Source organism: Corvus moneduloides, chromosome 3 (genome assembly GCF_009650955.1).
Source record: "Corvus moneduloides isolate bCorMon1 chromosome 3, bCorMon1.pri, whole genome shotgun sequence".
Lineage (NCBI taxonomy): Eukaryota > Metazoa > Chordata > Aves > Passeriformes > Corvidae > Corvus > Corvus moneduloides.
In genome coordinates this window covers 51,960,015-51,973,103 of record NC_045478.1, presented here as the reverse complement: position 1 = coordinate 51,973,103, position 13,089 = coordinate 51,960,015, and the positions used below count along the sequence as shown (strand labels likewise).

The window sequence follows — 13,089 nt, the reverse complement described above, 5'->3', positions numbered from 1 at the left end:
TTATTATTTTATTCCATTATCAGTCTCACATACAGAGTTGAGACAGAGATGGTACAAAGCTCATGCCGTCACAGGTATCCAAAGACTTCCTTGTTACAAAGCATTCTTGAAAGCTTTTTAGCCAATAGCATGCTTCTAAAATTTACAGACAACTGTTTTAACCAATCTTCAGTAATGCATGTACATCTGTTGTACACAATACTTGCTTGTTATGCCTTATATAATAATGCACAATATTCCATTATTAGGCTTAAACTTATCTGTCTTGCTAAGCATATTTTTTGCAGCTTCAAAACCTATCTCAGCCAAACCTGGAAACTCTAATCATTGTGTCAATGTCCTTGCTTGCTATATAATTGTATCTTCTTCTATCTTCAAGTTTTCACAGCTAGAGCTGATTCCTAAATTCTTTTGCTTTATTTCTGAAACCTGCTTTTTTCTCACACCTAAGAGCTTTTTCACCTTTTTGTGTTTCCCACAAATTCCCCCTCTCAGTACAACCATAAAGAAACTCTCTTAACTTTGTCGCTTATCGACTGCCTTGTGTTTCATAGCTCTTCTACATCAGGGCACTTCTTCTGCTTGCTCTAAGCAGTGCTATTTTACACCACAGCGATTTTAATGCTGTGAAAGGTCGGGTCTATTTCAAGAATAAAGGTCAAATCCAGCGTTAGTTGTTTTGTACCATTCAAATAAGTCTCGTCTGTTCCAAGGCCTTAATTCAAAGCCTTCATCTATAGCTGCCTGGGTAAGATTCTGAGAACTTTCTGTGATCCTTTTTCCTACATCATTCTCTTATTTGACAAAAACTTCCTTAACAATTTTGGCTATCATTTGTCGCACACACTGAAGTATACAAGGCACAACTATCAATATCACCACTACAATCACCAACACATATAAACCTGCCTTGCAAAGCTCCTTTAGCCAAGGTGCAGAGCTCCATCCCTCAAACAAACTGTCTAGCCATGATCCACTGACTTTTTGAATTTGAAACGTTAGATCTTTCAGCTTTTGTATACTTTTGTGGATGGATTCAGAGTGGTCAGACAAGTTCATACAGCACCATCTTTCAAATTCTTCACAGCCATGTCCATGTGACAGTAAAAGGAAATCAATTGCTGCTCTATTTTGAAGGGTAGCATGTCTAACACTGTTGACATTAGCCAGCATATCACTGATTGCAATGGATGTGGCATTAGTTTGTTTACTCAGCCAACATCCTACCTGATCCAATTGCTTCAATGCCATTGCTGAGGCATTTCTTTATTTTTAAAACCTGCTTTTTTCTCACACCTAAGAGCCTTTTCACCTTTCTATGTTTCCCACAGCATCCATGTAAAAATATTTAGAAATAGCTTAATCTAGTCAAAATTAACATTAGGCCATTTTTTCCCCACCATTTCCCTGTTTCCATGTTGCTTGGAGCACCTGATTAAGAGCATTGCACTTAGTTTCCTTTTTACGTTAATGATATTTGTGTAAGTGGATACACTGACTTTCATTGGTCAGCTCTTTTGTTTCAGTGGCTTAATAAGAAACTATGAAATAGGGGTTGCGTAAGTTCGAGACAAGTGCTCCAGGAAGCTGAGAAGTTGTTGGAGGAGTGGAGTGTAAACAAGGGTTCAAAAAATATTTTAATAATCCGACATGCAGAAATTTCACAGTTGCATCTCCATCACCTAGACTAAAAGGAGTTTGTATGGGCAAGCCAAGGGAAGAGTCAGATTAACAGATGAAATTATTTAAGTTATGGGGAACGTTTGCCTGTGGGTTTTCTCGCTAAAAAGGCTTACTTTTTACTGTCTATGGATTTCTGCAGTGTACTCTGCTTTCTCAAGGAATTGTCAAAACTTGTGTACAAGTAACCTGGTAAGTTTTCAAAAACTGTACCTCATCTTTTGAAATACAGATTGTTGTTAGCACTGTAAGAACTTCATATTACTTATCAGCATTTTCAAAATTATTCTAAAGAATATGTTTTACTAAGATCAGAGTTTGAGAACCAATGTTTAACATTTGAATGTGTGGAATCGGGTAAGGAACAAATCCCACTACTCTGACTGCACGCAGTTACTATAAATGCTAAAGACCCTGGAGGGTGGGTAAGATAAACTTTTATTCTTTCCGTTTATTCACTTGACTTATTAATTTTGTTCTGGTTCAGGGCTTTTCTTACATAATTGAGGAAAACTGTAAAGTCACAAGAAATTTTCTGGGAATCTGTGACACACACAGTTGTCCTGAACTTCTGTCTTAATTATTAAGTTAGTTGGTTTAAATTGTGGGTATTTATGTAAGTATTAAAATTAGTGGTCAGATCCTTAGTTTGATACTTTCTTAATATTCCTTTGAATAGTGTGTGGAATTTATTATTTTTGTTCTACGAGTGCAAGACAAAGACAAGCAAAACTTCTGAAATCTAGACAATTACTCTGCCTTCAGGAGTTGCCTCCTTGCTTCTATTTGCCAGAAATGTTGATGTGGTTTAGAGCACTGTGTATCTTTGCTTTGTAAAAAGGACATTTTGTGTCTTGGTGCTAACTGTGGAAACCTGCTGCAGAGAACTTTCACCTGCTCTATTCTATTTCATGCACTTGCCTGACAGTTCCTTTAAAAGTATTTGGAACTCTTGCACCAGTGAAAGAGTTAATTGCTTTCCCTGATGGAAGCCTATCATACAATGATAAACTTAATGGAGATCCTTTGATTTGAGTTTAAATTAATTCAGAATAAGAAATAGGTTGCTCTTCCTTTCAGCTTTAAAAGACAGGAAAATCACATCTATGTTCAGTGAATATACTGAATATATTGATTCAGATGAGAAAAGTGTAATCTTTGAGTCTGAGAGTTGTAAATCTTATTTTTCTCCTTGTTGTGTTCAATTTTTTTTTGTGACAACTTTGATTCTCACTATTTTCACGGTGTGCCCTGTGTGCTGAAAATTTCTTCCTGAGAATTGTTTTATTAAGGCTGCTCTTACCTGTTTTCAGGTCAAAAATTTAAGAGCTGCTATTCAGCTTCTCTAAAATTGTTGCATACATCCTGAAATCTTTTATGCTTCAGTGATAGTGATAGGTTTTGCACACTTTGAATGATGTGAAAAAACAGGTACATTCACTGGAGAGCACTTTTGGCAGGAGAGGAAGGGTGCTGGCAATCACCATATGGCTGCTTAAAACTCCTTCAAAAGGTGGCCAGACAAAAGGCATTTAGCTTGAAGGAAGGTCTTTCCTCTCCCAAGAGGTCAAAGCCACTTGGCTTTGTCATTTAAGCCCAGCATATTTGTGAAGCATTTGCTATTGACTCAGTGAACCAGAATGGAGAGGTAAGAGCCAAATTCCTACCTCAGATAATTTGATTAACACCAACTGATTCTGCCCATGTCTTTGTTTGATGGTATCTCTGAAATTAATCTCAAATGAGAAGCTACTGGTATGTCAACAGTAAAGTTCTCCAGATGAAGAAACATCAGCCAAAGAAGTGTTTTAATCAAAGAGTTTTGGGGAAATATTTTTATTCTTTTAAAAAATGATGTGTTTCTCCTATAGGAAGGAGAACTTGGAATTACTAAATTTTGCAATGTTAGTGACATCACTGGAGCGGTGAGTAATGGTTTCCTTTGTTAATTACTGACGTTTTATGTTCCTGCTATTTGAATACAATGGGTACAGCGACCAGATTTTCAAAGACTTCATGTAAATGTGCACAGTTACCTGTCTAGCAAGTCACTAAGTTGAGTGGGTACATTTGGTTCAAATTATTAGAGACATGGTTATATTTTTTATTTAAAGAAAATACGGAAACGGTGTTGATCTCTGCTGTGAGTCATGTTCATATTTGTGATCTACAAAGTTCATAGTATCTCATTTTTGAGACAATAAGTCAAAACTAGTGTTCCCTCCAGCATGCAAATCATTAAGACTGCCTTATTCAGTTACCTCTGTACAGCTGTTTATTTTGTTTTCTCAGTGATTAAATGTAAGAAAACTTATATCTGTTGAATATTTAGAGTTCTCTAGGACTTTAAATGGTTGTGTCTGTCATGGGGGTTTAACCTGAGCTTTCCATAGGAGCATTCTTGGAGGACTTTAGCTGATTTCCTAGTTCAGATTGCAAATGCAATTTAAGCTGGTGGTGATGAATAACACAGTGAATAAAAATTTTCAGCTCCCCTGAAGTTGCCGAATAGAGCTTAAAGACTAACTGGCAAAAAAAAGATGAAAGGATGTAAAGGTATGCATGCAGGATGATAAGCATGGCTGCAACCAGTGGAGAAACATATAAAGAGGACTACGGTGGGGTTTTTGCAAGTTATGTAACAAGAAGCAACAGCACATGCCCAAAGAAATAGTTCAAGGAAAGGTCGCCTTTAATATCGAAGCATTCAGTGAATAGAGCCGCCAGAGACCCCTCTTGATAAACTTTCAGGACCATAACAGGACTTCCAGTAGGAGGCAGATACATGGAAGTTAGTTCTAGGAAGGTGATGTTTATGTATTAGATAAGAAATACATTTTAATGAATATGTATGATTATAGTGAATAAACACTTTGTTGCAAAGTCTCACAATACACACAAAAATAAGGAGATGTCCTCCTGTGTGTCCTGCACAGATAAAGAATGCCTGCTTTCTAATGCTTCTAATTGTGTTGGAAAGTTTGTTCCTGATAATTTCTGTATCAGTAATTATACATATTCTTTGAAAAGCGGTGGAGAATTCAGTCTTCAATATTTTCCACAGAGACTAGTGGCAAGCAGCCCCTCAGCACCTGGTATCTAGAGAGGCTGGGCCATTTATGATGCTGGGACCATAAAAGTCTGTGTTGTCATGACAGTACATAGCCAGGTTGACTCACCTGTTAAGGTTACTGTGTATCTTTGCTCAGTGTTATCAAGTCCTCAAATATTTTTCATTAGGCTTTGCAACACTCAGTATCAGAGTCTTCTGCTTCTAAAGTTGTTCCAGCTTCCCTTTAAAAAGGAAAACCTTCATGACCATTAAGAAGTAGATGGGGCAGCATAAACAAGAAAGGTCCAACATCAAAACTGAGTGACATAATATTTATTACTTCTCTGAAAACTCATGGTTTTAAAGCCAGTGCCTATTGGAGAGCATGTGTGGGAGGGCTGGTGCTGACCAGCTTTCCTCTGTGCTTTGCTGTCCTGCATACTGCATATTGCTGCTTCTGCAGAGAAAAAGTGGTAAAACAAAGCTAGGAGGGTGGGAGTGCTGGCCACATCATAGCTGGCTGAGTGAACTCATTCCCAGAACAAGACTGAATTTATTTTGCTCTTTATTTGGTTTTACATTAAGAAGGGCACTATACAAGGTAACTCTCTTACTGTAGGATCTGAGTACCTGTAATACCCATATGTACCTACAATGTAGCTCTAGTGCTGGAGTATCCCTTCCCTCTAGAACCCTGCTTTCAAAGGCATTTTTAAAGCCATCCTCTGTCTTTGCAGTGTACACAGGGATGTCAGTTTTGGAATGCAGCCCTGCAAACCCACTGTCCACTAAAATGTGTGAGTATTACCTGAGCTTTGGCTCTATAGCGCTTGTCTACAGTCCATGAGGTAGGACCTTATCCAATGGCAAACGTTCAAAATCCACTCAGAGCAGTGTTTCTATGAAAAGATGTAATGTCTGTATTTTCTCTCAGTTCCTTATAAATTCTGTTTTGGGAAGTTAATAATTCTTGCTATTCAAGTTGCCTGTAATATCAAAGGTTTTCATTGCATTTGTCAGAATGTATGGGCATTTTACAGTTCATTAAGCTCAACACAGATTTTTAGACAGTGAGAATGCACTAGTGCTTTTCAGGATTTTACTCTACCGGGGCTGTCTCAGATGCATGCAGATGTAAATGAAGCACATGGCCTTCAGCAGATTGCTTTCTTGTTTTTACTAAACCAGGTGGATGAGAACTAGCATTAGTCTGGGACAACTGCCATGATAGCTTTTAAAATGCTCATTTTTCTGCATCTCTTGAACACCTGAATGCCATTCAACCATTGCTGACTTTAGAAAATCAATCATTCTAAAGTCAACTTTCTGTTTTTTCAAGTGTGGGTTTTCCTTCTTTCATTTTTGCCAGTGATAATGTTTTGTAATGTACTTTTACCGTAAGAAATTCTAATTAATTGGTATTATCTGTTCGAAATACTCTGTGGTTATATTTATGCTAACTCCACATTTTATTAATTTGCTTCTTGGCAGAACAAGACATACAATAGAGCATGTGAGGTAAGTTGAATGCCATCAGAGCAATATAAAAAAAATCACTATTTCAGTGATTGCTATGTCCACAGAGTGCTAAGAAATATGATGTAGATACAAAAACTTATCAATTCAGGTCTAATTGTTTTGTACTCCCTAAAGCCGAAGAATGAGTTACGTACCTTTTTAGCATGGTGACTAAGGACAAGTTTGCATTAAAAACTGCTGTGTGACAAAGAACACTGCTGTAAAGAAAGCAGACTAATCTCACATTATGAAACAGGACAGACCTATGTAAACCATGTTCTAGGCTCTCACTACAGTGTTGTTCATCCAGTTTTTAGTTAATTCTGTCAAAGATTATCCAGAGAGAATATTTGTTAAGGCTGGTACTATGCCAGCTTGGCGAGAAGTGGAACAAAGAGTGGGAGCTAGAGGACAAAACTCTTGACTGGATAGACAGTCTAAATGAAATAAAATGCAATTCAGTAAAGGGCAACATGTGGCCCTTTAGAAAGAGATGTCAGGTGGGGTGTGCCTGTCTGTGCTGAGGATGGATTGGTGTTCACAGTGATGAGTATGGGTTCAACAAAGTGCTGGTAAAGAGATGGCCCCTTTCAGGATGAACATAGAGTGCAGGATAGGACAGGATGGGGATGAGATGATTGGAAGATTGTGTTTGGCACTGTTCAGACCTCAGGATGAAGGTTGTTCCCAGATGGGGGCAACATATTTCAAGGAAGTGATGGAGGAGTTGGAGAGAGTTACGAGTAGAATGCAAACCCATAGGCAGCCTGGGAATTTGATTAAAAGGGTTGTTATTTTCTTTCTTTTTTTTTTTAATGCTTTTTAGTTGATCAAATTGTGATGATGACAAAGGTTTACTAATGCACTAAATGGTGGTTTTGGAGTGTAGGAACAGTCCAAGAAATAACCAAATTGCTTTTGTAGAAATATGAAATTAGTGTGGGGGTTTTATTGCTTTTGGGTTTGGGTTGAGCTGTTTTTTTGCCTGTCTGGCCACTCAATATGCCAGTTAAATCTGCTGACTCTGCAAGGTCTTTTTTGGGATTATCTTTCCACTGGATCAGCTGACCAATTTGACTGTCCGCATGTCAGGCACGCACTGTGTGTCACTGCATGCAGAGGATCAGCTCATCGCAGTCTGCAGAGCAAAAGAGTGGGCATAAGAGTGGGACTTAGCTCAGTTCTGTTTTGTGAATACCCCTTGGAACTGAAATCTGGTAGTATTTCTCCTTCCACCTAGGAACAGGGGATTGCCACTGAATTTCATGGGAATATTCACAAGAAAAGACGTCAGACCGTGGCTTATACAAGGACGTTGCTGATGAATGGAGAAAATATGAGGATTTATTCTTTCCAAGTAGAGCAGATGGCAAATTTCCCTCAAAGTTTAAAGCTAGGAGCTTTAACAATCCTCTTACCTCAAGCAAAAATTGGATTTATGGTTCAGGTTCAGATAAAAATCAGAGGAAAGAATAATGCAACAAAAACCAAGTGTTCAGAAATACGTGTGTTAAATGAGGCAGAAGGCACTATGAATCAGCATGTAATCTGAGGACACTACCCCTTAAAACAAATAAATGTTAGTCATAAATGAAAACTCCAGTTGATAGTACAGTTGATAACTTATGTGTACTAATACCTGAATCTTCGCCTGCTAACAGTTATGATAATTTACCTGGAAGTATTTTATTTCTCTGAATGTGAAAATATTGGAAAAAAATTTTAAGTGCTTGCACTTGGCATTGAATGTCTGGATGTGAGATAATGTATATAGGAATACACTGCTAAGCAAGTTTTCAAATCTGTCTCGGGTGCAACTGTGTTGTCTGAAATAACCTGTCTTACCAGTTTCCATAGGGTGCTGGAAGCGTGTTTCCTCAAATCATAGGAAGAGTGATTAAAAAAACTTTACTCACTTGCCATAGTGAATTGCTTCTGAATGATCTAAAGGTTAATTATCCCTTTAAAAGTTACTGCTGTATGGAGCAAACGTCAAGATTTTAAAGGCTTAATGAACTTGCAGAATAAAACGAGCCCAAATAAATGTCCTACTTTGAAAAGCTCAAATCACCACTTCTCAAAAGTTTTGGATTTCCAGGAGACTCGGTCTTGCATGTAATTGTAAAGCTACTGAGACCCACCTAGAACATGTTTCCGCTTCTTCTTAAGTTCTCTACATAAAAAGCAGGATGACACTATACCTATCTTCCCTACCCGAACTGAAAATTCAGGATTTTTCTGTTCTTAGGACGTGAGTGTGGAGCTCACTGCCCTGGGGTATTTGTTATGTTTGCAGCTTGTAGGCACAACTGTAACAGAAGGAGTAGCTGCTGAAAATGAAGTGTGAATTAGACATGGCTGCTCTTAAAAATTGCGGATTTCAGCTATTTTGAAAATTTACTGGAAATACATTGTAAGAATGTGCCTCATTCATAGAGAGTACATGAAGCAGGAAAGGGTGAAATGTAACATGTGGAATATATTACTAACTAGTCCAAAACCTTGTCTTCCTAACTCCATGGTCATCACTGAAGTTATTTCCAACTTTAATGTAGACCCATATTCATGCTTTCCACAAAGGGACAGTGTATAAAGAGGAAACCTTTAATTCAGGGCCTGGTGAATTGATGAAAAAGCTCTCAAGAAAATCTTTGGAGTGAATTCATGGTACTGCTAATTTTTAGATTTAATGTAATTATTTCCACAAGGTTTATGTGTATGCAAAATGTCCGCAGAGTTTGCATGTATTTAAAGTGTGTCTGCATGATTCTGGAAGGAAGTCTGCCTTTACACAAAGCTAACCAGTGACTTCTGTGCCTTACACAGACAGTTTCCTGTAAGTTTGGCTGTAGCTGTGCAGAGGATGCATATGGAATTGAAGTACTAAGTAAGTCTGAATAGAATCCTGTGTCCAACTGACAGTCTGATAAATTCATAGTCTTGTTCTATGATCTGGATTTATTTAAAAAAAATAGGAATGCGTTGAGGATTTTCATTAATCAGAAAACTACCACCCTTCTTCTTTCTTTTAACAAATACACTGAAATTTATCTTGGAGTAAAACATTTTTCCCTTCCTTTCATGGGCATGAGACTTTTTGAATCCAGTCTCAACTGTTTAAGAGGATACCTTGGGCCAATACTATCTATTGAAATAGTCCCCTTGAAAATCTTTTCAGAAGACTCCCACGCCTTCTCTATGTTTCTATTCAGAAAAATTTTACTAAGTAGCTGTAACTAAAAATGCATTTACACAAGTATGGAGTTGTAGTCACAACTGCTCAACTTGAACCTGGCCCATTTCGGTCTGACTTACCAAACTGTCTTCAAAATGCCATGCAAGTTACTCAGCAACATTTTCAATATACTCTTTTATGTGTTTTTATGGGCTTTACGGCTTTCAGGTGTGTGAGGCAAGAGGTTTGTACCTTCGAGATGCAGTGATTGCCATGAAAGACTTTTTCTTACTGTTGGATTGTATTTTCCCCTCAGACTACTTGAACAAACCTAGTGCGCCATTTGCATCTGCCATTGGAAACCACAGTGTCACACTAGGGTGGAAGGCAGCTAACATCTCTGGGGTGAAATATATTATCCAGTGGAAGTTAAATCAGCTCCCTGGCGACTGGAGGTACACAGAGGTAAAGGAGGACATTTCCTTTTACTTTGCAAGGAAATTGGCTCTTCTCTGCTCTTAGTTTTTTGTTTTGTTTTGTTTTTAGAAAAATATTGGATAATATGTTAGGTACATGAAAGAGATTTTCAAAATCATGAGTGGCATGGAGAAGCTGAGAAATGGTAGATTATTCCCCATTTCCTCCAACATAGGAACTAGGGACCTTCGTGAAAACTAGCAGGTAGCAGGTTCAAAACTAGCAAAATGTATTTCCTCACTGAATGGGTAGTCGAAATGTTCATCTGCTTCCTGGCACATGTGGATGTTAAATCGCTATATTTAAACTCCTGAATACTAAAATTGCTAAAATTACTAAATAGGGTTTGAAAAGTGACTGGAAAAATTAGTGAAAGAAAAACTCGAGTTCTACTAATTGCAAATATTCCCATTGTTTCGTGTTGAGCCATGCTTGTGAAATGCCAATGAGAATGTTCAGGAGAAGTACAGCTGTAGGCTTTCTTCTTTTTTTTTTTAATACCTTTCCTTGAAGAAATTTTTTTGGTTCTCATCAAAGCACAATACTTAGCTAGAAAGACCTTTGTTCTGGCTCAGTAGAGTTGTTCTCATAATTTGTTCTTTTGCGTCAACTGTGCACTTGTTATCTTGCCATCATCTCTATTGGACCAATTTACAGGGCATGACAAGTTGGTGCCACAAATCAAAGGTAAAGATAATTTGCTGAGCAGGAAGTTCTTCTGAATGAATTATTGATGAAATAATAGGGAGCAATTACTTCAGACAATAAATATTACAGTGTAACAAGGATCCTTTGTATCTTAAAGCTGTGGTATATGTTTAAAATACATTGCTTGTAATATGCTACTATTCTAGCTTTTTTTTACTTTTTTCTTAAAATTTACTATTGTATTGCATTAGTCCTTTGATCCACCTGCTCATTGTTGAGATTTGGTGCCAGGTTCTAAGGAAAGAGAAGAGAAAATGTTCTGAAAAGATAGAAAATCAAAGCCTACGCTGAAAATAACTTTCAGCTGCAGCTGGAGTAAGGGAAAAACCCAGTTGTGTCTGTGCATTTATCTAGGTAGTATCTGAAACTGCATATACAGTCAAAGACCTTCAAGCCTTCACAGAATACGTGTTTCAAGTAGTTTGGATCATTACATCTCAGCTGCAGCTCCATTCTCCACCTAGTCCCAGCTATCGGACACATGCTTTTGGAGGTAAGGAATTGCACTATTAATTGCATCTTTCAGGACCTTAACAGAAACATTTGGGTTTAATTGCTGTTTCTTTGGCAGACAACACTGGTCCCTAATCTTCAGAATCATGTGTATTTTGTCTCTTGGGTAGCTGCAGAAGACCAAACTAACAAACTACAGGTTCTTTTTGTTTAACCTAGAAGATTTAGGGCTTCTCCCCGCTTTTGGTTTTAAAAGCAAGCACAGAAAAGTACATGGTCAAAATTGGGAGGGCACATGGGATACTTTTGTACATAATTATACATGTAGTTGATTGAAACACAGTTCCGTTTTCCTGGACATTAAAAAAAAAGTGAATTGTTGCTGAAATGTTAACTGTCCCTAATAATATTTATTGGTGTATAAATGAATTAACATGTGTGAAACCTAAAAATGTATTTTAAAATGAAAAACAATTAATGTTTTAATCAAATATTGGAGTCAGATATTTCTGTCTTGTAGTTCCTGCAACAGCTCCTGTCATTAATGATATTCAGAGTTCAAGTCCAAACACTGTTGAAGTTAGTTGGTCTCCACCACTTTTTCCAAATGGATTGATTATTGGATATAACTTGCTCCTCACCAGTGACAATCACGAATTGTTGAGAGCCTCAAGAGGGCACAGCTTTCAGTTCTACTCTACCTTCCCAAACACCACTTACAGGTACAAAAAGAAAAGATAGCCAATGTGGCCAAGTATGCAGTCACACTTCTTGCCCAGATAGCATGGAGTATGCCTTATAACATGACCTCTGCACAATTATGCTATTTACTTATGTTCTTGCCAAATGCAAGGGCACCATCCTTGAAGTAGCAGAGTTATCCCAAGTAATTTGGCTGCTTTTGCAGAAGTCAGATGGTGAGGAAGGAAAAGCAATTTGATATAGGGCTGGGAGGCTGCATTTTCTTAGCTGCTGTTTTAAATATTTTTTGGCTTGTGTGGCATTGTGTTTTTAGTATAGCAGGAGAAAGATAGAGCAGTCTTCTCTAGTACTTTAAGCATCTGGAAAAATTCCTTCATTTTTATTAAACGCAAAGGTCCGCATTCTGCTTGCACTGGTAAATACAGATCTTCCTTTGAAATGAAGTTGACTTGTTCTTCTGAGTCTGAAAATTTATTTTGAATTTAAATTTAGAAGATTCTGTTGTTGTTCTGCCTTTGGGCAATTCAGACTTTGGTTGGTTTTGTTTTTATTCTAAATTTTCCCAGAGCATTATATTTAAATGGGCATCTTCTGAAAGTCAAGCAGTTCTGTAGCAGCTTCCTTATTTGATAAAATTTTACTCAAGCAATCTTCCAAAAGAAACCTGCCAACCAAAACCTGTCTCTTTGTTGTCCCATAGGTTCAATATTGTGGCAGTTAATGAGGTTGGTGCTGGACCCCCTGCCGAGGCCAACATCACAACCCTGGCATCCAAAGGTACAAGAGTAGCAGAGTCCTTATCACCATCTGTTCCTGGGGACAAACTCGTGTTCCTCGGCCTGCCCCATACCTGGCAGAAGAGATGAATATTTAGGCTCTGAACATGTCAAGGAGTTGTACGCTGAGGAGTCAACAGCAAATCAGAGAGGGTCCTGTACTTCAGCTGTAGACATTATACAGCTGCACAGCATGGGAATGGCCTGTGAAGCTGGTAGGCCCAAACAGATTTGAATTATATTACAAATGAAAAACACCACAGTGGTCTGAGGTGGTGACTGAACAAAACCTGATTCCATTTTCTAGATGAGATTTTAACAGCAGTCAAACAAGTGTGTTTCTTCTAATAATTAAATACTTAACATGAAACACTTTTGTCAAAAATTCTCAGTTATCTCAAGCCAAATCTGTGAAATCATACCAATTTCCTTTCTCTTTCATGGAGGTATTTATTTTACCATATCAACTAATTAATGTTGAAAGTAATGGTGCACTATAGCTATTATTCAAAGAATTGCAGAATTATTAATTAATTGGCAGAGAAAGA

General features: G+C 37.7%; 1 protein-coding gene across 1 annotated transcript in view; it reads left to right on the top strand.

The window, feature by feature from the left end:
* The first annotated feature begins 1,752 nt into the window (after nt 1-1,752).
* Nucleotides 1,753-13,089, top strand: part of ROS1 (ROS proto-oncogene 1, receptor tyrosine kinase) — a 71,951-nt gene continuing 60,614 nt past the window's right edge. Inside the window, exons 1-9 of the mRNA XM_032101548.1 lie at nt 1,753-1,872; nt 3,552-3,605; nt 5,470-5,529; nt 6,224-6,250; nt 9,077-9,137; nt 9,742-9,890; nt 10,965-11,103; nt 11,584-11,785; nt 12,466-12,542. Of these exons, the coding sequence (XP_031957439.1) occupies nt 1,753-1,872; nt 3,552-3,605; nt 5,470-5,529; nt 6,224-6,250; nt 9,077-9,137; nt 9,742-9,890; nt 10,965-11,103; nt 11,584-11,785; nt 12,466-12,542 (889 nt within the window). The remainder of the gene's footprint in view (nt 1,873-3,551; nt 3,606-5,469; nt 5,530-6,223; nt 6,251-9,076; nt 9,138-9,741; nt 9,891-10,964; nt 11,104-11,583; nt 11,786-12,465; nt 12,543-13,089) is intronic.